This window comes from Hermetia illucens, chromosome 5 (genome assembly GCF_905115235.1).
Source record: "Hermetia illucens chromosome 5, iHerIll2.2.curated.20191125, whole genome shotgun sequence".
Lineage (NCBI taxonomy): Eukaryota > Metazoa > Arthropoda > Insecta > Diptera > Stratiomyidae > Hermetia > Hermetia illucens.
The window spans coordinates 59,755,959-59,780,984 of NC_051853.1; the positions used below are offsets into that span (position 1 = coordinate 59,755,959).

The 25,026-nt window shown below is 35.8% G+C and overlaps 1 protein-coding gene and 1 long non-coding RNA gene across 4 annotated transcripts in view; both read right to left on the reverse strand.

Annotated features, from left to right (window-relative positions):
- Positions 1–446: 446 nt before the first annotated feature.
- Positions 447–6,803, reverse strand: LOC119657236. Its single transcript, XR_005250122.1, has 2 exons — positions 1,014–6,803; positions 447–936 (listed from the first exon to the last, which is right to left on the reverse strand). It is a non-coding gene; the product is annotated as an uncharacterized LOC119657236 (long non-coding RNA).
- A 13,647-nt stretch (positions 6,804–20,450) lies between these two features.
- The window catches only part of LOC119658299, a 52,232-nt gene continuing 47,656 nt past the window's right edge, over positions 20,451–25,026 (reverse strand). For 2 of the 3 annotated variants that reach the window (XM_038065597.1, XM_038065598.1), the window contains exons 3-4: positions 22,298–22,550; positions 20,451–21,902 (exon numbers count right to left, since the gene is read on the reverse strand). In XM_038065597.1, coding sequence (XP_037921525.1) covers positions 21,640–21,902; positions 22,298–22,550 — 516 coding nt within the window. In that variant the 3' untranslated portion in view covers positions 20,451–21,639. The remainder of the gene's footprint in view (positions 21,903–22,297; positions 22,551–25,026) is intronic. The other variant, XR_005250212.1, reaches the window with a different exon arrangement.

Genomic DNA, 25,026 nt, shown 5'->3' on the forward strand with positions numbered 1-25,026 from the left:
GAGAGCTATGACAGGGGAAATCAAAGAAAGTTGTCTTAAAAAGGCCACACGTAGAAGCTTGTTGTAAGGTTGTAATGAACAAGATTCGTGGAAAAAATTACACCAACTGACGTGCCTGGGATTCTTGTTCAAACTAATCCCAACTCTGCTCCCAAAACATCAGCCAATGGTTGAGTAATTCCCGAAAAGGCCGCTGGGCCCATGCACTGATCCCATGTATTTAAAAATGGGTCGAGCAAAAACACGGAGAATTGAATTACCACCTAACACAGTTCCTTATGCGAGACAATGTCTACAGAAAGTACTTGCTCCGCTTCGGACTGCACAAGTCCCCCGAATGTCTCGCTACACCCCAGACCTGGAGCAAGTTATGTTCCATTGCCCGAGATTCGCAATTCAAAGATATCAACATCAAATTTCTCTCTAAATAAAAGAACACAAAAAAATTATAAACAAATATCTCACTTTATTTTATCCATTCATTTGATTTAATAAACTCTGATCCTTTTCTTTCCTTCTCTCTTTTTTGTTTTATTTTATTTATTTTATTTTTTTTTTTCCTTTGCTTTTCCCATCTGCACCGCAATCGTGTGAATCATCAGGACGATTTTAAGAAAAAGCGCTGGTATACTATTCATATTTTTTCATATTTTTTTTTCGGGTCAATGCAAATAAAAAATATTAAAAATTTCACAACAAAATTCATGCTGTATTGTTTCAATTTATTATATTTTCTATCAAACGTTTATTTGATCCTTCCATTTTCAATTTTTTTTTTAAATTTTGTCCATTTCTCTTTTCTCATTCCTTGTATATCATTTATTTCTATACATTTGAAAACTTGTTCTATGCATTGTCTGTTTCTGCTCAGCTCGCTCAAATTTATTATCATCAATCGTTTCGATTTTTCAATAAATAATTCATCGTTACTTGGCACTATGTAATAAAATAGTGAATTTTTTTTATTTATTTTTTTTGTAATTTGCTTATAGCTAACTTTCTGTTTCTCTTACGTTTATTCTTCTCTCACTGTTTCATTTCTTTATTGATTCACGTAATCCTGGTTCCGCAATGTTACCACAAAATAATATTATTACATTTTATTAGTCTCGTTATTTTTAATCGTGTTTCTCGTTTTACTCATATACGCACTAGTGTAGCTATAAAAAAGGGTTTTCTCTTGTATAAATTGATTTCTATTCAACAAAAATACATGAATTGCGTGAATATGTTCTGAAAGATTTGTTTCTTAGTTGCTTTAGACTAACGTGAGGAAACTCATCGCGACGAGTATACTTTATCAGTTGCTTCGACATTGAATAGTAAATAGTGTTTTAGACAAATCAGTTTTGGTTCTATTTTTGATTTATATTTTTATATTTTGTTCTTTTTTTTCGGTCTCGCTCTATCTACTTGTTTGGTTATGTCAGCAGTTTTCCATTTTTCTCTGATGCATTTTCGAGGAGAAGTAAGTTGCTAGTCTCTATATGTACAATTTTCAAGTCTTTGGTTTTTAAACTTTTCTTGTAACTGTAGTTTGTAAATAAAAGTATGATTAAGTCATAATAATAGTTAACACATTTATCTACAAAATAATCAATAAACGAATATGCTTAGGAGCAGAGTAGGAAACACAAAAACTGGAGTTGTAGAGAAAATTAACTTGGCTTCGCAATGATTATGTTAGGGCGGTAGCTTAAAAAACGGCTCCTATGGCCTACGCTTAAGTCTTAAACATTCGCTGGATGTTTAGTGTATTCCACGAACTTGCATGACGTTTGATTTTCGCTTGTTGTCTAATTACGGAGTAGGAATATTGAATGATAATCTTACAAATAATTTATGGAAATGTATTTTATAACAGAAAATTCTTACTTAAATCTAATCTAAGATAGGTATACATATGTAAACTTCATGAAAACAGAATGAAGTATCAGAGATGAATCGATTCATCCTTATTCCGCGCTGCTACATCGAGTGAAAAGTAAGAGGAACTTATGATCGCCTAACAGTAGGAAAATGCCTGTTGCAGTTAGTTCTAAATAGGATCTACCCCGTGAACGACTAGTTTGTGAATATTATTTCGTAGTTATTCGTTTCTGAGATCATAAATAATAAATAGTTTGTTATATTAGTTCTGTCAATGATGAGTATTACCCCAATGAACAATAGAATAAAAACGAAATAATAAGTCTTTGATAATAACTGGCTTGCCAGTCACGGACCACATAGGATCTGCAGTGCAGGAGTAGATAAACAAACGTAGTTTCAAAAACTGAACCTAAAATAGAAGCTATTAGAAGTAATTACTGTTAATCGCTAACTTTATTGTTGTAGATTACACAAGGATGTATTAAATAAAAACGGAACCCATTTTCTGAAAAATGACAAAAAGAGTCTTTTACCTGGAAGGAGCGGAGAGGAATAAACTCGTCTTCAATCCCCTTAGATCTGTTTAGTATCAATTGTAACCATAACCGAGCAAGAGGTGTATGTTTTTGTAGAGCAAAGTATCTTTATAAAAATGTTAACCAAGGAAGGGGTGAATCCTATTGAAATAAATATAAACTCGAAATGTTGCATTTAAAGTTATAAAGACGGTGCTAGTCTAATAGTTAGTTGAGTTTCTCAAGGAAAGTGATTCTCATTGTTCAGCAGGTTTTGTTTTCAAGTTCCAGAAGGACATACATTTTGCACCATTATTCAAAAGTGTTCAAGAAAGTATTCAATAAATCTCTGAACATCTCTCGTCTGTCCCGATAAACAGCGAACAAGCAAGGGCAGGAGTAAATCTTTAATAAATCCGATCGAAATTTCACGGTCCTTGCGAGAACAGAAGAAAGAAGAAAAACTGTAGAACTAAAGTGTTTGAATAAAGGAATTATCTAGAGGAAAAGAAAAGTAGAGAACAAAAGCCCAATTGTTGCCCAAGGACAAAAGTGTCAAAATGCTCAGAAATCGTTTGAAAAAAAAATTGCCAAAATGGTTAAGCAACTCAACATTAAAAAATTCAAAAAGGTGACTGACAGTTTCGTCTGAGCAGAGGCAAGTCATCAGACGCTCCCCTGGGAGCAGCCTGACCAAAAGCGGCTAGAGATGATAATCGCTCCTTTTTGTATAATCACAAACATGGCATGAGCGCGAATTATATCCAAATGGAATCCGCCTTTTATATTCGTTCAGACCAATACTTCCCAATTGGTCTGGTCCCACATCAACTGGTTGCCGACTTAAGACACACTCAATCCTCAAAAAAAACTCAACATCAGTTACGGGAGTGTTCAACGTACAATCCTAAATAGCTTAGGGATTCGAAAAGTATCGATCAGATGGATTCCACGACTGATATTGAAGAAACAAATGCAATATCGATTAGAGGTTTCACAATGACTGCTAAATAGTTTCAAACAAGACAGTGACGATTTCCTGTTTTGTTCGTCATATATGACGAACCATGAATCAAACAAGCGAAGGAGTGAAGACAGCAATGAAGGCTAAAACGGGGTTGTTAGCTGAGAGGTTAATAACGACAAGGTAGTTTTCACGTTGATTTCTTTCACAATCCATCCACAATCAATGCAAAATGCTATGTGGGTGCGATAAAATTGGCATTTCAACTTAAAAGAGAGACAAGAATGATGAGAAGAGCCATTTTGCTACATCTCGAGGAAAAAAATTATTTGGATTGGAGGCATTTGAACATCCATCCTAGTCTAGACTTAAAACCCTGTGATTTTTATATTTTTGTACCACTCAAGGAAGCGCTTGGAGATCAGTATTTCGACAACAACGAAGCGTTCGCGCGTCAATAAGTGAAGGCATCAGAAACATCCCCAGTCGAAACCGAATATAATGATAGATCGATTATAACAACCGAATGGTAAGATCCCGGCTAAATTTCTATATAAACTAATAAGTAAACATCCCGCCAACAATGACATCGGATACAGTGACATATCGCTTAAAACGACGAAATTTTACCGATTTTCATCACCTATAAAGCCCAACCGTTTACTTGCTCCAGGAAAATAAAACAATACGAACAATTTTCAATCGTATACCTTATTTGACCTTGCATAGTTTACGAGTCGCGAGTCAAATAGTGAAATTGCAAAGGAATGTGGAGTCTCACACTCTACAATATTAACGATTTGGAAGAATAGAGATAAAATAAAAGCTCTTTTCGAGATCAACTATTTGAAAATTAAACGATCGAGGACATCTGAACATAAAGTTATGGAGGAGGCTTCATTAAATTGATTTAAACATCAGAGAACAAACAACGTCCCAATAAGTGGTCCAATCCTGCAACAAAAAGCCAACGACTTCACTCGTCTTATGGGGAAGGAAAATTCCGAGTGCTCGTCGTCTTGGGTATAACGTTTCCCTGTTCGTCATAATATTGTGGCAGGAAAAGTTTGCGGTGAAGCAGCTGGCGTTCCTGAAGGTGTGATTGAAGAGTAGCTCTCTCATAAGTGGCCTGCTTTGTGCAAAGGATACAAACCAGAAGAAATCTTTAATGCAGATGAAACTGCATTGTTTTATCATTTAATCCCTTACAAGACACTTAAATTCAAAGGTGAGCAATGCAAGGATCGCAAGTTGTCTAAAACAAGAATTACAGTATGGTTGCTGCGAACAAGACTAGATCGTGTAAAAAAAACTTTTAGTGATAGGAAAAGCTAAGAAACCACGTTGCTTTAAGAACATTCACTGGATGACATCGCTTTATTTTCAAAAAATGGCTGCGAAACTGAGATGTAGAATTGAAATCTGGAGAAAATAAAATTCTTCTCCTAGTAAACAACTGTCCCGCTCACCCTGTAGTCTCCAATCTAAAATGCATAAAACTGGTGTTTTTACCGGCCAATGTCACCACTGTTTTCCAGCCCATAGATCAAGAAGAGATAAAAGCTTTAAAAACATAGTACAGAAAACTTCAAAGGCAAACTTCAAAACTACAAAGGCTTCAGAATATTGAAAACCATGCAATTCTAATGCTATCGGAAGCTTGGGACAATGCCAAACAGACTACTATACCCAACTGGTGTCGCAGATTTAAAAAATCTCTCTCCAGCACAAGCGGAGGCGATGATGATATTCCACTAGCAAGAATTACGAGTATACAATCTCCTACAGATGAAGATGACAACGTACCACTAGTTTAATTGGTTGCTTAGTTGTGCTGATTTTCTGCTGCAGAACCAAGGATTGAATGTAATTCATAAAATATATTGGGATAGATGCCAATGTTACCTTGTGCGCCTTAGCTACTGAGGAAGAGATTTTTGCAGAAGCTGAAAGTAACAATCGTAACAGTGACGAACAAAACGAAGGCCAGCAAGATCATCAGGAGCAGTGTCAACCAAGAACAATATCCGACGTTCATAACGCTATAACAGTTTTACAAAAATTTGTTACCTTTAACGATCAGTGTGTGATTATTGGAGGGGTAGTAAGTTTATTTGAGCAGATATCGAAATGGGACATATTTTGAGGCCTAGATTTCATATAAGCGCACCTTCCTGATTTCTTCGGATTTTTGTGTTGGATTGTTTCCAAAAATGAGTCCTGTCTCGCTTTAAGTGTGTACATTTTGACTCCTTTTTCGCGCTCTTTACAATTCACGTCAAAAATAATATTAGATCCGGGAAGTACTAAGCGAGACCTTGCATCATAACCACATGACAATAGTACAATGAAAACTCTCTTAGCGGACACTCCTAATAGGCGGATTATGATTTTTTTTGTATATGTCCGAACAATTTGCCTCTCCTTGCTTTAGAGCATTACCCAATATAACACTTGCTCTTAAATCGGATAAGTGTCACGGTGGAAAATTGTCGAAAGAAAGGTTAACAATTTTATTGTGCGCTAATTTAACAGAAAAAAGAGAAAAACCACTCGTGATTGGGAAAGCTGCACGTTCCAGAGCATTTGGGGTTGCCCATAATTGGGCATTTTAATAAAAAAGCCGGCAGGGCTATCCCGCCGCAACAGAATTCCTCGATATCGATAAAGAATTAGCCACTGAGTCCCGATCAATACTTCCAGAGCTTGAGATCAACTGTTCCAGTAGCGAAATCTTGTTGGATGAAGAGGATTCCAACACTGAACAGTCTGAGGAAGCATTAGAGGTGCTGTCAAGTCAGGCTGCTTTGAAAACAATTTCAACCTTAAGGTTTTTTTGTAAAAACAACTATATTGCTTTCGAGCATTCAAAAAATTTAAGGGGACGTATTCAAACACTGTTCTTAGGAGAAAAACATAAAATGTTACGTCAGTCCACAATATCCGAGTTTTTTGAAAAATGTAATGCAAATAAAAATTGAATAAATCTTGAGTTTAAGTTTTGTCTGGTAAAGAGTGAAATAAAAATTTTGTCATATCTTTAGAAAGTGTATTCATTTGGTTATAAAAGTGTTCCTCCCTCAACAGAATTGTGTCGAAAAATTGTATTCTTCCTCCTTATGGACGGACACCCCTCTTGAGCGGACACAAATTGCTCGACGGTCGGTGTCTGCCGATGAGAGTTTTCACTGTAATAATAATAATAATCTTTGGCGCAACAATCCATTTTGGATTCGAGCTTTGAAGTATGTTAGAGCACTTTATTCAAGACGGTAACGGTACACTACAGTACACTGTATGAGGCAATTTGTTCAGAATTGCGTTCGCCCGATATTATTACGCTGATTTAACTCAGGTACTCACAGCTGAGCCGACTGGTATCCGACATCCAATCACGATAAAAAACCACTCTGCCACCAGTGAAATTTGAACCGTGACCTTCCGCTACGACAGCCCCGCACTCTAACCACTTGAGCCATCCGGACTATATCCAATAAAAAAAAATTTTACATCCACTCTTCATGTATAAGGAGCCCCCCTTTAAACTATACGTAAATTTCATACCAAATTTCGTTTGGATCCCTTTAGCCGTTTTGGAGAAAAGTGTGTGTGACAGACAGACAGTGAATCGATTTTAATAAGGTCTTGTTTTACATAAAACTCTGAAAATGCAGATCTACACCGATCTTGTTCGAAATGTATCTAGCTCATATTATGTTTCGTTTATCAAAGGTAATAATTTCGAAGAGAACTTTACTTTATTGTCTATTTAAAACCACAAAAACTGTCTTTTGGAAAACAACTCTCTCTTCATTAGTGTGAAAGAGCACCTTGATGAAGGGGACAGTTGATTTCCGAAATGTAGTATTTCCGACTTTAAATAAAAATTTCTAGTCGATTTGTATCTTTTGACAAATCACTGTCTAAAATATAATTTTCAAACTTTAACTACGCTATTCAGGTTCGTTTTAAATAACTTTGCAGAATCTTTTTTATGTCAGATCTTCCATTGCATATAAAGGTCTGTGACTGATTATATACAAATTTTTGTGGACTTACCACCACGATTCCTTTGGAAACTCCACCATTTCATACACTTGCACTGCTAACATTTTCGATCATTTGTTCTTATCAGAAATTCCTCATGCATTGAAGACAATCTAAGCATATTTAATAAACAAGAGCAAAACAAAAAAAATATGATAAGTTAAATTTTCAATAATTTAATTCATAAAATGAAGTCGTGTATATATTCGAGTCATTTTTGCCAATCAATATGATTGTCAAAAGTTTATATATTTGGTTAGTTTAATGTTTGCATTTGGTGTAGTGAAAAATAAAATCAGCAGAAACTCTATTGCATTTCGAAGATAACAATAAATTAGGAAACCTCAAGCAGACAATACCTCCGACTAACTGGGGAATAATTATGATATTAATTAAATAAATAACTTATTACAATCATACCAATTTCCAACGGAGAAAGAGGTATGCAAAGGCAACAACAACGTATATTCATATTATCTGCCTAAGGAACTATATCTACTCCTGCAATTTCCTGCAAGTCAATTATTATCTCAATGCTTGTGATTTTGTTTGTTCAATATTTCTCTCTTACTTTTCAGTGTCAGTTCAGTAACACTTCATCGTTTCTTTAGTCCTAAGATTGCAAATGATGATATAAATGAAATTATAGTGAATGCTCACTTGAAGATATACTCCTGATGTGTTCAATTCTACATATGTTCGTTTGTGTTATGAACTATACATTAAATTGATTTAAGTGTGTGAGTTTACTTACTTTAATCTTTAAAAATAGTTTCGATTCTTGTAAGATAGATATCATTTGTTTAGATTTGTTTTTTTTCTTCGATTACGGCTAGTCGTCTAATAAAATTATGACAAAAATATAAACAATTTAACCTAATTTCTTTATATTTCTTAGTTTTCTGCATCGGTACGCAATCATATTTATGCAATTAAATAGAAAAGAATATGGATATGAACTTAATTGATGTATGTAGATAGTTATACGTTCAGAGCGATAGAAAAACGACATCTTGTATCCGTGGAAAAATGTTTAGTACACGAAATCTTCTCTCGTTTATGAACACAGTATATTTTGACCAATTCCTGAAGTGTTATGTTTGTTTCATCTTTGTATTTTAGCGTTTTAGCTCATTGATCGTTCTCTTTTGCTTGTTTAGACTATATTTTGTATAATGTATGATTTCGCCTTTATTTGCCTTCTTACATTTCAATGCAGTCTTATAATTAGCTTGGATATTCATACAGTGTTTGTATACAGTTACTAAAAATGAAATTTACTTATGAGCCTTTATGAAAAAGGATGTAAACGATACACATCTGTTTTATAGCACTTTTTTCTTACTAAATATAATATGTAACTTTTTGCCATTGAAATTCATTAGACGATCATTTTATTGCCTTTTGTTTTTATTTTTTGTATCTTTTTATTTTGTTTTTAATTTTTACTCAATTTTCAGTTATTAAACTAAAATATTGCTGGAATAACTAAAGAGAAACTTACATAAATTAAACTTCTAACTATGAAACTATAAAAACTGTGATTGAGTTAACAAATAATAGTCCAATAATACACATTCTCACATATTCGTTATAAAAAATGAAAGCAACAAAAAGAAATTATGAAAATATTCAAATAATCAATATAATAAAAAATTTATAATGTTTGGCGTGAATTTCTAAATTAAAACAAAGGATATCTTGTGCGAAATTGATAACAATTTCATATAGTTTCCTTTCCCTACGTCAGTTCTCATATATCAACTAAAATATTTGATTAATCTATTTTTTCACATTCAAAAGAATTGCTTCTTGTTTTTGTTTCTCTAATGATTTTATACGAGTTATTTCTTTCAGTTGAAAATTATTGCATCATAATCATTTCAGATATATTTGTTTAATATTTATCTTCTTCGACTGACCAGATATTTTCTTTTTTCAAGTTAAAGTTCTATTTTTCTGTAGATATATTATAATTTGAATTAATGCAAACGGTGGTTTAATTTAAATAGAATGCGGCTTACCTGCAAATAGAAAACACACGTTATTTTACGTATTCGAAAGCTGGAAGAGAAGGGAATAGTGAACTAATTTCTTTATGTGTTCCATGAAGTATGATTTTTATGTGCTCTGATAATAGCAATTCAAGAAAATATGCTCTAGAAAGATTTATCTTCAAATATGACAAATCTCATATTTAATCTTTAACTTACCTAATTTGTCGTACAAAGTTGAATATACTAGAAGTCTTTCTACATAGCTCTTTTTTTTGGTACAAAATTGTTGGGATTAGTATTTATCTTCATATATTAAAATGTGAAATAAATACAGCGAAGTTTTTCTGCGCAAAATACTTTTTATTTCCATTTTCAAGTTTTCCTTTTTTTGAAATATTTTAATGTGTACAGTTGAAATGTGGGGCTAATTTTCTTGTCAGTATTCATTGATTAGACCAAAATTGAAGAAGTTCACGGTCACGCTCTACAGAAACTATCAACATAACTTCAAATTTAAGACAAATTCTATGAAGAATAGAAGCAGTAGTAATGGAGAACTTAAAAGAAATTATTCACAGAGATAGATACGCTCCCAAAAATTTTGATAAACAGAAGATATGTTGAAAGAAATAGAAATTGGCACATTACACATTAATCACGATGGAAATCGAAGAAAATATCGAATTAGTTTTCCGCCATACACTCGTAATCAAGATCTCCACCCATCCTCTTTACAGCATGAAATACAGTCCCTACAAATTAGCATTAATGTTCAAACGGAGCATTCGAAATAGTGAGCAAACTCGGTTTGTAGAAACTATATTTAAATCCCCCATTTAATTAGTTATCGGGAAAAACTAATTTGCAATTTTTAAATTTAATTTGCTGTGCATTAATATCAGAGAAACAGCTTCCACCTCTTCAGAAACTTAGGGTACTTTTTTCCGTTAATAATCCGTCAAACAAATTTTGAAGAAACTCCTTCTCCTTAGCCACACACAACCAGTGTTCTTTGTTTGCCCACTCTTATCTAAGTTTCATCTGATTTTCAGAGTGTACAAGAAGGGGGATTTTAGTGCTAAGCACACTCATTAGGGATCTAGACAGCCCACTTATTGGCCAGCAGATCGACGGAAAATTTCGGACCTTAATGGCTTTGGGGTTACTAAAAATGTGAGGCGAGAGTTGATAGCGAGCGAGCGGTGCTGAGATATTTTTAGACCACTCGCCTAACATTATAACACTTGTAACCAAATCAACGAACTGGTTGATTTTCCGTAAGTATATCTGCAAATCAACACTCCCTTGAAAACCTGAGGTAAAATAGGCAAAGCCCTGTTGAAATTCAACGAAATAATGACCGTGGCCGCACAGCTCTTCACGCTCATGTACCGCTAAAGTTCCAAAAAGTAATACACCGCATGGCATACTACAGCTGGTCCAAGTAAAGCGGAAGCTGAGAAGACAATGGCAGGCTCACAGATCTCCTGAAAAGCAAGTCGATCGCTCTATGAAGTCCTTAAGGATCAACGGGAACAGGAGTTCCAAAGTTACTTACAAGGTTTATCGCCTACTGCATTAACTGATTGTTCCCTGTGGAACGCTACAAGAAACTTGAAGAGACCTGCTCAATGCAAATCGCCACTGAGATCAACAGACAGCAGGTGTTGAAATACAAAAAATATTTCACCCACCCCCCCTTGCCGGAGATGGAGTCAAAATTTCCAAAAATATCCATGCCCGCACGGAAAGGAAGTTTCTCATTTAAAACCAAACAAATTGCTCAAGTTTTCAGAGAACAACAGAACAACCCAAAGACAGCCAAGAATTGCTTAATCACGAGAAAAATGTTGAAGGAACTTCCAGGTTTCGCAACCCCTCACGTGACTCACACATTCAACGCAATTCTACGTCTCGACTATTTCCCCAAGGCTCGGAAGGTTTCAGAAGTTACAATGAACCAAACCAAGATTTGAAAACATATTGTTAGTTTCTATTTAGAAAGTTTCAACAAAAAAATACGTCGTTAAAAAATGAACTTCCTTGCCAATTGAGCATTCCTAGATGCAATGTCTCAACGGCTGGGGTGCTCTACGTACGAGGTGCATTCCGGAGAATCTAAAAGCTATTACGAGTTCGACTACGCTAATGACATCTGTTTGTTCTTTCACCGGATCATGGACGTTGGCCAAATACAGTCTAACTAGTCATCAGTCAGTCAGCATCGAAGGCGTCGATCAATTTATATATCTAGGAAGTGTGATTTTTGCCGAGTCTGGCACCGAACTAGATGTTGCCTGATGCATTAGTAGCGCTAGATCTGCTTTCACTGCCTTGTCTAAATTCTGGAAATGCAGTTACTTCAGCACAAAGATCAAGTTGCAATTGTTTGTGCTAGTGTCCTTTTTGTGTTGTTATATGGGAATAGCACATATAAAGTGACCCCCACTCTCACTCACAGGCTCCAAGCCTCCGTCAACACCTGTCTGCGACGTATCATTGCAGTATGCTACTGTGCCACTATTGCAAACAAAAAACTTGATCAACGCACAGACTTGTTATCCGTGGGGGATATGATCAGCAGACAGAAGTGGCAATGGATAAGTCACACGTTAAGGAGGGGGCGACAATTTCATTGCCAGCTACGCCTTGTAGTAGAAAACACTACCCAAAATAACCGACTAATGGATCGCCCCAACGGCACTGGTAGAAGGGACTGCGGTCGTTTTGGGAAGTCCTAGAAGAAGTTGAAGCGCATTGCGCCGCACTACCCTACCAAAGGGTGTAAGTGCAACGGTGGAACGAAAAACAAGGCGAGGCTTACTGTTGTGTCTTTGCAACGCATGTAGCTCGGAAAAAGTAAAACTTTGGCTGATAGGAATATATTAGAATCCTAGGTGTTGTAAAAAGTTAGCAGATTGCAATTACCCTGAATTTAAAGTCATTACCATAAAATGGCTTCCAAAAAAACGAATAATGTTATTAACTTGGGACTTGAAATTTTATGATCCTAGAATGAATTTGCCAGTGAAATTCAAAAATATAAAAACGTTATTAATTTCATTTGCACAGAGATCGATATGAGATATTTTTTTAGGCCTAACTTTTATAAAGAGGCATTACAATTTTATTCAGATTTTTCGCTTTTATTGTTTCCAAGAACGAGTCCTGTTCCACTTCAAATTTGTACTTTTTAACCTTTCACTCTTTTTTTGTGCAGCCGATGGTAAATCCATTCCGAAAAATACTACTTGTGAAAGTGATTTTCCCACGTAAACGGGGTGAATACCGAATGAAGCGTAAGTTAAAAAAATATATGCAAAAGGGGAATGTAAAAATTTCTTTCGCCGAAAATAAACGAAAGGTCTCGATTAGTACTTTCCAAAGCCGTCATTGTTGACAAAAGGAAGGAGTGCGGGGTCCGAAAAGGATCAGTTACATTTATTATAAGTATATTTTTTAGAAATTGACTGGGAACCCCTTTAAATGATATTGCCAAGTTTGGTAGAAATCACACTATTACTAAGAGAGTTGGTTAAATTTGTCATTTTTGTTCAAATTCATTGCGAACACTGTGATGCTACTAAAGTGAATGGTCTGACAAACTAAATGCATAAACCTTTTGAGCTAGGCACAAAGGGGGCAGTGCCCTTTCAAATATAAGAAATACACAAAACCTTTCACACCTAAAGCGTTCCGCTTCCCGATTTGTTTATAATGATTTTAGTGTAAAAATGAGAAATTCGGATATTTATAAAATGCTAACTCCACCGTTACATTAGAACGTTCGACATAGCTCGGAGTATTAACAATTTGATTGGTGTTGAAGTCACTTCTCTGCCCATGGTAAGTCAGCGATTTAAAAAGCTTGCCACGTGACTGACTTGAGACTGAAGTGGATAACGATGCACTGAAGGTCATCTTACGTCACCACGTCATTGCATAAGTGGATGCCGCACGAATAAACCAATGCGCAGAAACAAACATGACTCGATGGGACACCCTATCTCCTGAATTGCAACAAAAAACCACTTTCGACACGAATTGTTACCTATGATGAAAAATGGTTGGTCATGTATGACAATCGCAGGCATTCATCGCGATAGATAAACGGAGATTAATTACAAAAATACTGCCCGAAATGGGACATTCATTAAAAGAAACTGATATCTACTAGGTAGTCTAGCTCAGGTCGTCCAAACTGGCAGGAGTTGTAGAGTTTGAAACTCCCCGTCACCATCGCTCGCCAGAACTTTCACTCACCAATCACTTCTTTTGAAATTTTGACAACTTCTTGACATTCGAAAAATTCAATTCAACAGAGGCTGTAAAACTAGCCTTTCGGCAACTCATTAATTCCCGTCAGCCAGGATTCTACGCCAAGGGAAAAATGGAGTTACCATTAATTCGATCCCAAAGAATTGGAAGCTTTAAACAGTACACTTTAATATGCGCCACCCTCAAAACCCAGCTTCAGAAGAAGTCGTTGTTAACATCGAAATGGGAATAAAAAGGCTTAGTAACGAGGTAGACGAAAGGTGTGCTTCAAATCTTATTGGTGGCAGAGGGATTTGGAAAAATTCAATTCCTGTTCGTGTATCATGACTGAATATCGGAAACCAGCTGTGAATGAGTATCTGAATCAAGTATCAGGATAATAGTCAATGATTTGTGTCGTGCCAATGATTGCGAGACTAAGGATTAAATCCGAGGTCAAAATATAAGCGGAATATCACCAAGATTGTGGCAGAAGACGCGAATAAGGGTGAACTCAGTTACGATCGTCTCCTAACATATAACGACAACGATGAGGATTCGAAATATGCGTAGGCATCTCCAAAACAGTAGTAAAGGTCTCGGCTGCGCATTTTTAGCTTAATCGATGAGAGGTATTCTGGTCCAAAATGAAAGATTAATTTTGATTTTTTAATCATTAATTTTACTTAAAAACGCAAAATTTTTGTATCGGTGAATTAACGACGAGGTCAAGAATATTTGTTGGATAACACTGGACAATACTATTCCTCGCATCCTAACATGTTCATATTAAACAGTAATGCTTTACTTTTTGGCAATCAGAAGAACGGACACTAAGCGATAAGGCTGAAACAAACATGACCAAATTTCACTCTTCATGATTGTTTTTTGCTTTTAACCACTGGACCCTTCAGCATCACCAGCAAATTTGAATAGAGACGAAGTTTACAAGAATAGGAAAAAACTAATTAGGGAACGGTTTTGCTACACAATCTACTCAAAGAATATAATTTTGTTCTCGTGCCATCCATTTACCTTTCATTATGACTTGGTTTGACCAATCGCAATATACTATATATATGTCTCTAGTTAAATAACCCTTTTCTATAATGGGATAATATTTCAAGATCGTTGATCCCAGAGGTGTCACTTTTCCCTTTTCTTCCCGATACCCAACATATCAAATGAAAATCTTCAATGGGCACTAGCTGTACATTTGGGATCGGTTGAAAAAAAAACTAGAAAGGGATCAAAATGGACATACCGTAAAGTGTAACATGTCTCGCACTCAGAACATATCGAGTCGAGAAAGTCTGAAAATATTCATTATATTGCACCTCTATAAAATATAATAATAATAATTGTTGGCGCAACAATCCAATTGGAGCAAGGCCTTGGAGTGTGTTAGAGCACTTTATTCAAGACCATGTGGTAGGCATTGCGTTCGCCCGAGATTATTACCCTGATTTGACTCAGGTGCTTATTTACGACTGAGTCGACTGGTATCTGACGTCAAATCACGATACAAATCGCACTGCCGCCAGTGAGATTTGAACCGTGATGCTCGCACCACTCAACTATCCGGGCACAAAGGCCTCAAAATATATAAAATCTCTTTTATTACTCAAGCGAACTTAATCGGACTAACACGGTGTTCAGAAATTGACTAACCACTCTTTTTTCTGTATGTTCTAACAAGACAGAATAACAGTTATGCCATGATTCACATCGGTCCTTTACCGTAATACTGTGTAGATTATCAAGTTGTTCAATTGCACAACGTTACGTTGCCTCAATCTCGAATAGAGGAAGTGAAAGAACCCTCCAACTTTATTAAAAATCGAACCAGCAACAGTCTGGAAATGAAAGAAAAAAACAAAATGACTTGTTTTAGAAGAAAACAGTTTTATTTCAACCCCAGCTAATATGTTTCCAATCTCAAGGATTTATCAATTTTTTTATATATGTTTTAAGGTTTAAACCCACAACCCCATATTCAGTCGCTTGGCGGTCTGGCTGAGAAAGTAGATACCATCGCATAGCAACGATAGCATTGAAGTCGTCAAACTTCCTTTATTGGTTGCCTGCTTGCTACTTTTGCTATCTAATTACTAGTCCACAGGTATTTTTTCCGGCGACCAAAATAGTGTTGGGAAAGAACCTCCCATAAGATGGACTTTCGAGCGCCGAAATAGTCAAGAGCTTTAGAATTCTATTCATCAATGCAAAACAAATGGCAAGATTACCTCTTTTCTTTCTTCTTTTATGTCACCTCGCCGTCAATATGAGTTCACTTTATATGATGATGACGGCATACACGTCTCAGAGTTCGATAAATTCATGTAAAATACACAATTTTTACCTTCTATAACTTTGTTAATAGTAGTTGGATTTTTGTCAAACTTTCCATGATTATGCATTCATACTTATAACCATACCAAATTTTGTACTTCTAAGATGAACTTTAGGCGGGTTTCTGGGTAAATTTCTAAAATATGGGAATCTACTATTATGAACCTTATTTAAGCAGATATCGAGATTGGATGTATTTTGAGACCTAGATTTCGCATCGAGGCAGTTCAACGAGTTGTATGGTCTTAAACTGGCAAAACGACGTATGTATTACATATTTATTAGTTTACAATTGAGCTGCATGGCAAAGCATTTTTGCCCCTTGTGCAAATCATGGGCCTGTTGGAGATTACTTTGGGAGACGAGAAACGCATCGAGCAATCCGAGCATAGGGTCAGTGACGCTGTAAAAGAGGGCCCGGATTCAATAGTAAGAGGAAAATGCGGCCAACCGAGAACATTTTCTTAATAAGAAAGAACTCTACGGCCCTACAATCATGTTTTATATCATACGTTATCTTTAAATACATCCTTTAAACATTCGGGCATCAATTCTACCAGAAATATTTAAAGAATTAAATCAATTACTTGAGTTATTCTCGAGCCAGTTTTTGAAAATTTTGATTTGTTCCGTTTTTACAGCTTCTAAGATGTTAAAAAAAGCTCAAATTACAACTTTTTTATAAAATGATACATATTTGCCAAATTTCAAAATAATAAAAATTCCGAACGGGTAAACATAGCCACACAATTTGACATAAACAACCACGATGACCCACCAACAGAGATTGTTGCCAGCTAATTGAGGTCGTCTCATGCGAGCTTAGGGGATGTAGCTAATTGAGCGCAACTTAGAAGAATATAAAAATGACGATTACGAAATATGCCAAATTATGTTTTGAATATTTAGTTAAAACAGTTTCTAGCCAATAATGGCATTGTTTCAACTGGGTTTCTTTAGTACGTGACTGGCACGTAACCAGACCTAACACCTTAAAATACGATGTTTCTGATCATATTAACTTTTCTGGTCTACGAAAGATCAATTATGTTAGGACATTAATTTAGCACATATGACCGCCCTAAAATATATCGCATTTCGTACATTAAAAAGACTAAACAAAATGCAGTTGCAGGGATAGTTAAAACCAGAAAAAAATGTATTCTGTCTTTAAACCGCATGCGCGTTCATAGTTAACAGTTTTTTTTACTTGAACCTATGGTCATGAAGAAACTCAAGAAGCACTAAGGGCAAACAACAATCACAAAAGTCGTTTCCTTTGCTCAAGTTTGAAAGTTCGAAAAAATGCATTCTGCCAATAAAATCATGACAATTGATAGATATGTTCAAACACATTCAGATAAGCATCCACTACGAACAAGATCCAATTTCAGAAAAAAACTCTTAAAAACTAATTGTGAAGTTAGCTCTTTGTGTACAACTGAATTCAAGATCGAGGAGATTGTGTGCAAAATATATTATCGGGCTATATTTAGAATGGAAATGAAAGATCTTTGGATTCGTCCATGTTGTGTGTATACATACTGATCCCAAGCCCCGATAAAGGAGGATTTCGGTAACATTTTGAAAGACTATCATCAGTAAAATTTGCAGAGTTCAATAAAACTGACAAAGTAAGTATAGATGGACGCTCAGCATATATGCAATAACTTTACACACTAAATCTCACTTGATTTCATCTCATCTTCATCCAAATTATAATTTTTGTGAATGGGCCAACAACGACAAACTCGACAATCAAAAATGTCATAAGATGAGAAGAGATAAACGAAACGAAAATAACATCAAGCGACTATTTAACTAATGAAAAAGATGGTGTTCAAGCAAAAACTTCTGTAAAGACTGGGATGGAACCAAAATTAACAGGGATGACGGCAGAAACAAACGATGGACGAACAACGGAAGAATCCTTTGTAGAACATGAACAGTCCATCCTTTCGATGTATATAAAATGCCGAGACCATCGCTCCGATTTTTTCCATGCAGGGCGCTTAACTACAAGAATTTTCTTGCACCCTCATGGAATGTTAAAATTGCCAATCTAGAGGGCGCGGATTGTTTTACAAAGATTTTCACCCGCCGGTAGAAATTCAATTTGCTTCATTCGGCTATGTAAGCCCTTGCTATTTCACCCTTCAGACTTAACAATGGATGGCTTAACGCCAAATGTTAACTCTGGCACGGTCATTATGCAGCCAGACATTTGGCGAACTATTCTGTCAGCCTTTCCTTTGCCCTAACACTCAGAAATGTTTCGCCCAGTCAGATAAATTTCAGCAGCAGTATAACATAAGTGTCGCTACTTAGTGTGCTAAAAACGTTGCTTGACTGTCGGAACAGATTTGAATGGACCAAACTCGCTACTTTTGCCACAGCTATTCTGCTACCAATAAAATGGCATATACCACCACCTGGTATATGGTCATCATTTTTTTGAGAGGTCGAGCAAGTTCCATAATTCCGAAAACATCCCTGAACCCGATCCCCGTCCCATGGCTGACCCGTCGGTGAAGAATGCAGGGTTTATAATCCCAACAAAACTCGTGGCTAACCATGACTTCTTAAAAGACAAATCTGGAAACGTAGAAGAGCACACTGATGTTTAGGAAAAAACATATTTGTAAGACCAAATCACGGAAAGAAGTAAATGCGTTAGAAACCTGTGGAAAAAAAAGTTTTTAATTAAAACAATTCGGAGATTTTTCGTCGTAAAAGCTTTATTGAAACTGATTACTCTTTGTGCATCTGCCAATCAAATGCCACACAATAGGCTGGATTGAATAACCTAGTTGATTGCTAACATGGGTTATCATACGAAAAAAAAATGAGTGTGACATATACATGTTTTAAGAGTATAGCAAGTTTCATCCTCAGAAACTATACCCTGTCTTTCGTGCGAAATTTCGGCTAAGCTTTCGCGGTTCCCCAATATTCCAAAATTATGGAAAAAAGACTTTCGCCCATGAGCAACGGTTACAACATCAATCCGGTGTTAAACTCAATTCAGCTTTAGGAATGTCACGAAGTTTCTTTCATAGAATAGCAAAGAATTAACACCAACAACAAACACCCAGATCAAATCATAATCCAGGATTTGAAGAAAGTGATTATTCTGTACGGCTAACGTTCGCGCAAAAAATACTCGGCCTCTATGGTAGTGAGTGCTGGCCGACTATTAAAAACAATGAACCGTGCTTTGCGTTAATGGAGACAAAGATGTTGCATCGGACCAGCGGCATAATACACCATGATCACATCCGAAATGAAGATTTCCGCGATAGATATGGGGTTAAACCGATCATGGAAAAATTGCGAGAAGGGCGTCTTCGATGGTATAGTCATGTAATTCGAGCTAACGAGAATTCACTAGCCAAGATTGGTCTGAACATCGAAGTCGATCGGAAACGACCAAAAAGCCGACAGAAATGGCCCGATTCCATCCAGATCAGCCCTATGACCAAGCAAATGGCACAACAGATCAATACGAGCCAAATTCACTTCTGAAGACTGAAGAAGAAGTTTTACACGAGGGAATCATATCACGACAAACCAGATACATTGCCTCCTAGTGTATCGTTGCGGTCTAGAAAATGAAGTTTTCTAACAGACTTCAAGGGCTAATTTAACTAACTTTTGCGCCATCGATTATATTAATACATCAAAATGTAAAGGCCCCGATTAACAAGTTAGTTTTTGAAACTGATATTAATTATAATATCAATCGAAAAAAATGTTGAAATCAATAGACTTAGACTGCAAGCGGTTAAAGCATGACGCTTCACTTTTAAAAATTATTGAACCGGAAAATTTGTGATACAATATTTCCCAATATTTTCAATTTCCCCTAAAATCTCTATCAAATTTATTCTAGGCACTCAATTTCGAGTGTGAAGTAGTCATGCTTATAATAGCATGAACAATTCACGGCAATTTCCAATATTATCAGACAATTTACTTTCAATGGAGAATAACTTTACTCCAGATCATCATGCAGTATTTATGTTACTTTATAACAGACCCGATGACGAAGCGAAAAAAAATAAAGAAAATTGCACTCGTCTAGACCCATATAATTTGGTAATAACATAACAGAACTTTTCAAATTTGAAGTGTCAAGTTTCCGATTCCCACCTTTCTTCAGCCTAATGACACCAATAAAGCATCCAACAGCACGTAGTTTTGATTTTCTATGTTTACTTTTCCGGAATTGTTATGAGCTAAGCATCAATAAAATAAATAGGTGGAAATATTACTTCGCCATTGTCAAAACAAATATACTCAGACAGACAGGCAAGTACGTCAAAGCGGACACCAGCACCGAAAAAGGAACTAAAATCCTACCTCGAATGAAACCTGTTCACGTCAATCCTTCCCCTGAAAGAGGATGAACCATATCGAAATATAGAAAAGAGGGACACTGGAATATGAGGTACTGATAACAATTTTAATTGCATTTTACTTATTATCAAATTTGAACACATTGCATTTATTAACTGAATTCTTTTTTTCGTTTTCGTTGTTTGTTCGTCAGCTTTTCCTTCTCATTTCATTGTTTTTCAAACAGAACAACGACTTGCTTGTTTTCAAAGCAACGCATAGGAACAATATGACAATATTTTTAATGATTCTTATATAATAAAAGCTTCTTGGATAGTAATGTTTTGTTGTCAGTAATAATTCGTTTATGTATATCAGCAATGCACATACATGATCAGTCGTAACAGAAACATTATCCGTAGAAGTTTAGAATATGACAGCAGACTTTTATAATGCTATTATTACCTTTCGTATATAATTTACTTAATGTATAATAAGTTCTCTTAATATTCTTTCCTCAGTTTTATATAAGATTTCGATACTTTACATAAATTCTTTGGATTCAAAACGCACCCGTTACAATAAACAATTTTAATCAACAATTAAAAGCTACATGTTTTGTTCCTCTATGAATATATTGTTAACAAAAAAGAAGACGTATTCGAATTGCAAATTTCAATTATTGTGTCCACTATTGCTATTATCATCAGCACAGGTAGTGTTCGTGGTCATACTTCATGGAAGCGACTCTTCTCGAACATTCAACCACTATTTCTAGTTCATCGCATAATTTAATAACTTTCTTTAAATAGTGTTCGACTAAAGTAATTTTAAAATTAAAAAATATTATATATAAACGGTAGAACAGTATCGATACGATATTTCACAGAAAGCAAAAATAAATGATGTGATAATTACAATAAAAATTAGTTTGATCATAAATATTTGTTAACATCCTTACTAAAGAAAATATCATGTTTCGTTTGGATTCTCGCACACTTAGCTCATAAATAATTTAAAATGTATACTTGCATTGTATGTTGTTGGGAGAAAATCGGGTATAATTCTCTCCGTTCCTAGGTGTTGGTCGAGTACAGTTGTTGCAAAGATACGCCTATGAGAAATCGGATGCATCTTCTCACTGCCCTTTCACAGTAATATGTTAAATGTTTTAGCTTTTACCTATAGCTCATAAGAACTGAATATTTTGGTTTCAATTTCAATACAATAAAATTTGTTTAGGTTTTGTGTTATTCTTGCTTTTGCATACGATATAATTGTATAACTCCTCATTATCTTATAAGCCCCCTTCTATTTCGCAGTCTTCCACATCAGAAACATACATAATATCTTCATTTGGATCGTTTTCGGCGTATCCAAAAGGTCTTTTCCTCTTTGGACTAGGGGAATGTACTTCTTCTTCCACTTCCGCTTCTTCCTCGCGTAAGTTCTGCTTTGAACGTAACAATTCCATATCCTCCAATGTACGCTTCTTTCGAAACTCGTAGACTAGTGGGAAAATATGCTCTATCGCCGCCTGAACATGCGCCACACTGCCAGCTGTGAAAGAGAGTTACGGAAAAGAAAGAAAAGAAAACAAATTTTATGCGAAGGAAATATCATGAATGTAAGGATAGTATGCAGCGTTTTAAGTATTTTGTAAAATATCCTCATCAATTGGGCGTTAGCGTGATTATTTCAAATAAATTGACTCCCTTAAGATCGACAAAGTCAAAAGCTTAGTTAATGCGCATTCATGCATTATTTTTGTTCGTCATTTCCGAATATAAACAACCAATTTTGAGTTTAAAATAATTCAACGTATCTCAAAAACACGATTCGCGTGCCCTTGCTTTTTCCCATGGTTTGCTCAAATTTTATATATTTTTTTTCTAATATTTGCTGCTTAAATGTTTTGAATAAAACTATTAAACTTTATAGTCATTTGTACTCACCGGTAACTGTTATACTTCCAGTCGAGAAGATCTTCAAAGTTGCTTTGGGATATTTCAGTTTGTATGTAACGCCCGGGTGCAATTCAGGCTCATAACTGGCTTCCTTTTTGTATCTCTCCGAAAAATTCACTATTTTTATTGCCCATGGCATACTACATGTTCCAAGAACGTTTACTACCCGAAAATTATGAAATCTTACATTAAATCCTAGTTTTTGAAGGCAACGAGCGTACCGACGTGCTGCAATTTTCGCCTGTAATTGAAAAAGGAAAAATACATGAATGAGTGTTGGAGGAAAAATTCAATAATTGGGGAAATTATAATTTCTGTATAATTTCTCTTGAGGCCATAGCTCGTGTGTTATTATATCAGTAGAGCTTTCAAGAATTCCGACTTCATCACCGACTAACTAGGAGACCAATAACACGTGTCTGGGTGAAATAATTTAACATTAATGGACTATCTATTTTTTTTTTTTCATTTTCGATAACTTATACCGTGTAGAATGACGTATATATAGTTGTCGTTTATGCTTTGATGTGATATAATAGCACATCAACCACACCCATCCGCTATCGCTCGCGGCTACCTAAAATGTGCTTCAGCTCTCTCCAGGACTTCCCAAGATGTCCGCTGTTCTTCTCTACTATTCTGCGCCTAGACTTTTAGACACATTTTAACTGAATAAAATATCCCAACTTGACAGGTCAAAAACCAACCTTTTTAAGGTTTTATTTGCAAAACAAAAACCTTATTAAAATCAGTTCAATGTCTGCCTGTCTGTCTGTCACAGGCACTTTTCTCAGAAACGACTATACCGATTAGCACGAAATTTGGTGAGAGGGTGGGAACTGGGGACCCCCAGACATGTAGCGAGTGATATCATTCCATGTACGTTGAGATTTAGGGGGGATCCCCATACATGTAAAAAGGGGGTGTAAAAATTTTTTCATCGAATACAGTCATGTGGGGTATCAAATCGATTAGTACTTTTCAAAGCCAGTCTTAGTTTTGAGATTTGCTAGAAAGGTGGGGAGTGGGAGGGATCGAAAGTGATAATTTCTTTAATGGACCTATTCTCAGAAACTACCTAACCGAAAAATCTGAAAAAAATCATGAAGCTGCCTCTACATGGTGCCCAGGCCTCCTCTCTCTCCATATCGATATCTGTTTAAATTAAGTTGATAATAGTATACACTCCTTTTCAAAATTATAACCGCATGAAACAAACATAATGTAACAAAAATGAAACCTAAAAATAGCAATTAAGCTTAAAAAATGTGTAAAAACATAACAAATTGAGAAAAAAAGTAAAATTGTCCTTTTTCATAATTATAACCGCATTAATTACCTCGTTACATAAAAAATAAATAAAACAATAATGGGCAGACCTAACTCATGGTTTAATAATCGATAGTGTTTCCTCCCTTTTTAATCACTTCGAAGATTCGATTAGGCATCGAATGAATGTATTTTGAGAGCATTTGTGGTGTCAACTCATGCCATGCTCTTTCAATGGCCTCTTTCAGCTCATTTCTGGAAGAATATTCTTTATCCTGGGAGTAAATCTGTCGGACTAGCCATCCCCAGACATTCTCTATAGGATTCAAGTCTGGTGAGCAGGCTGGCCATTCAAGTGTGGCTATGGAATTCGCTTCCAACCAGGCTTTAGTGGACCTACTTACGTGTATGCTGGCATTATCTTGCTGGAAAATTAATTCATTGCCCTCAAAAGAGTTTATAAAAGGAAGGAGATTATCCTGCAGAACATTCTGGTACTCCTGGCTATTCATTCTCGCCGATGTAAATGCTAGACGCCCTGTACCTTTACTACAAATGGCTCCCCAGACCATAACTGTTCCACCTCCGAAATTCCTTCTGGACAGATATCGTGGTTCCTTACGCAAATCTCGCCAGTAGCCATCAAAACCATCCGGACCATCTAAGTTAAATTTTTTCTCATCAGAGAAAATTACCTAATCAAAAATAAAAGATAATTTTGCTGAAAACATCCGCCAACAAAAAGGTTATACCTGATCCCAATGTCGTGACATGTTATTTCGGGCGAATTCCAGTCGAGCATCCTTATGATGCTGCTGTAATCGTGATGCTTTCCTCATTTTTTCCCGTACGAGATTAGGATTTCAATTTATTTCCCGCCATATGGTCGGAATCGATACAGAAAGCTTACATTCGTTCCTTATGCCTCTTAAACTGTTCGTGGAATTTGAAGTCGCTTTGCTTATGGAACGTCGATCTCTATCGGAAAGCACTCTAGGTCTTCCTTTTCGCTTTTTAGTACCGTAATTGTCCATATTATTTAAATAATTACGAACTACTCGATCCGATCTGCCTATTCTTGACGCTATTTCGCGTTTTGATATACCTTCTTTAAATAAGGCACTAATTTGCCCTTTTTCATAATCGGTAAGCTTAACCCCTCGTGGCATATTTAAAAAAAATTAATCAATGAGCAGAATTGATCAAAAGAAACTAACAATTTTACAAAAATATGTTTTTTCAGCAGCCTACAAACAGTATCAGTCGCGCGCGGTTATACTTTTGAAATAGCACAAAACCGGTTTTCTGTGAAATATTTCTGAACGGTTGCGACTAACACCGTTAGTCGGTATATTTCGAACAACAGACTATTACACTAACTGCTGAAAAAATGAGACAGCTGCATCTATATCGAGAACTATAGAACTTAGAATTTTGCCGTGCGGTTA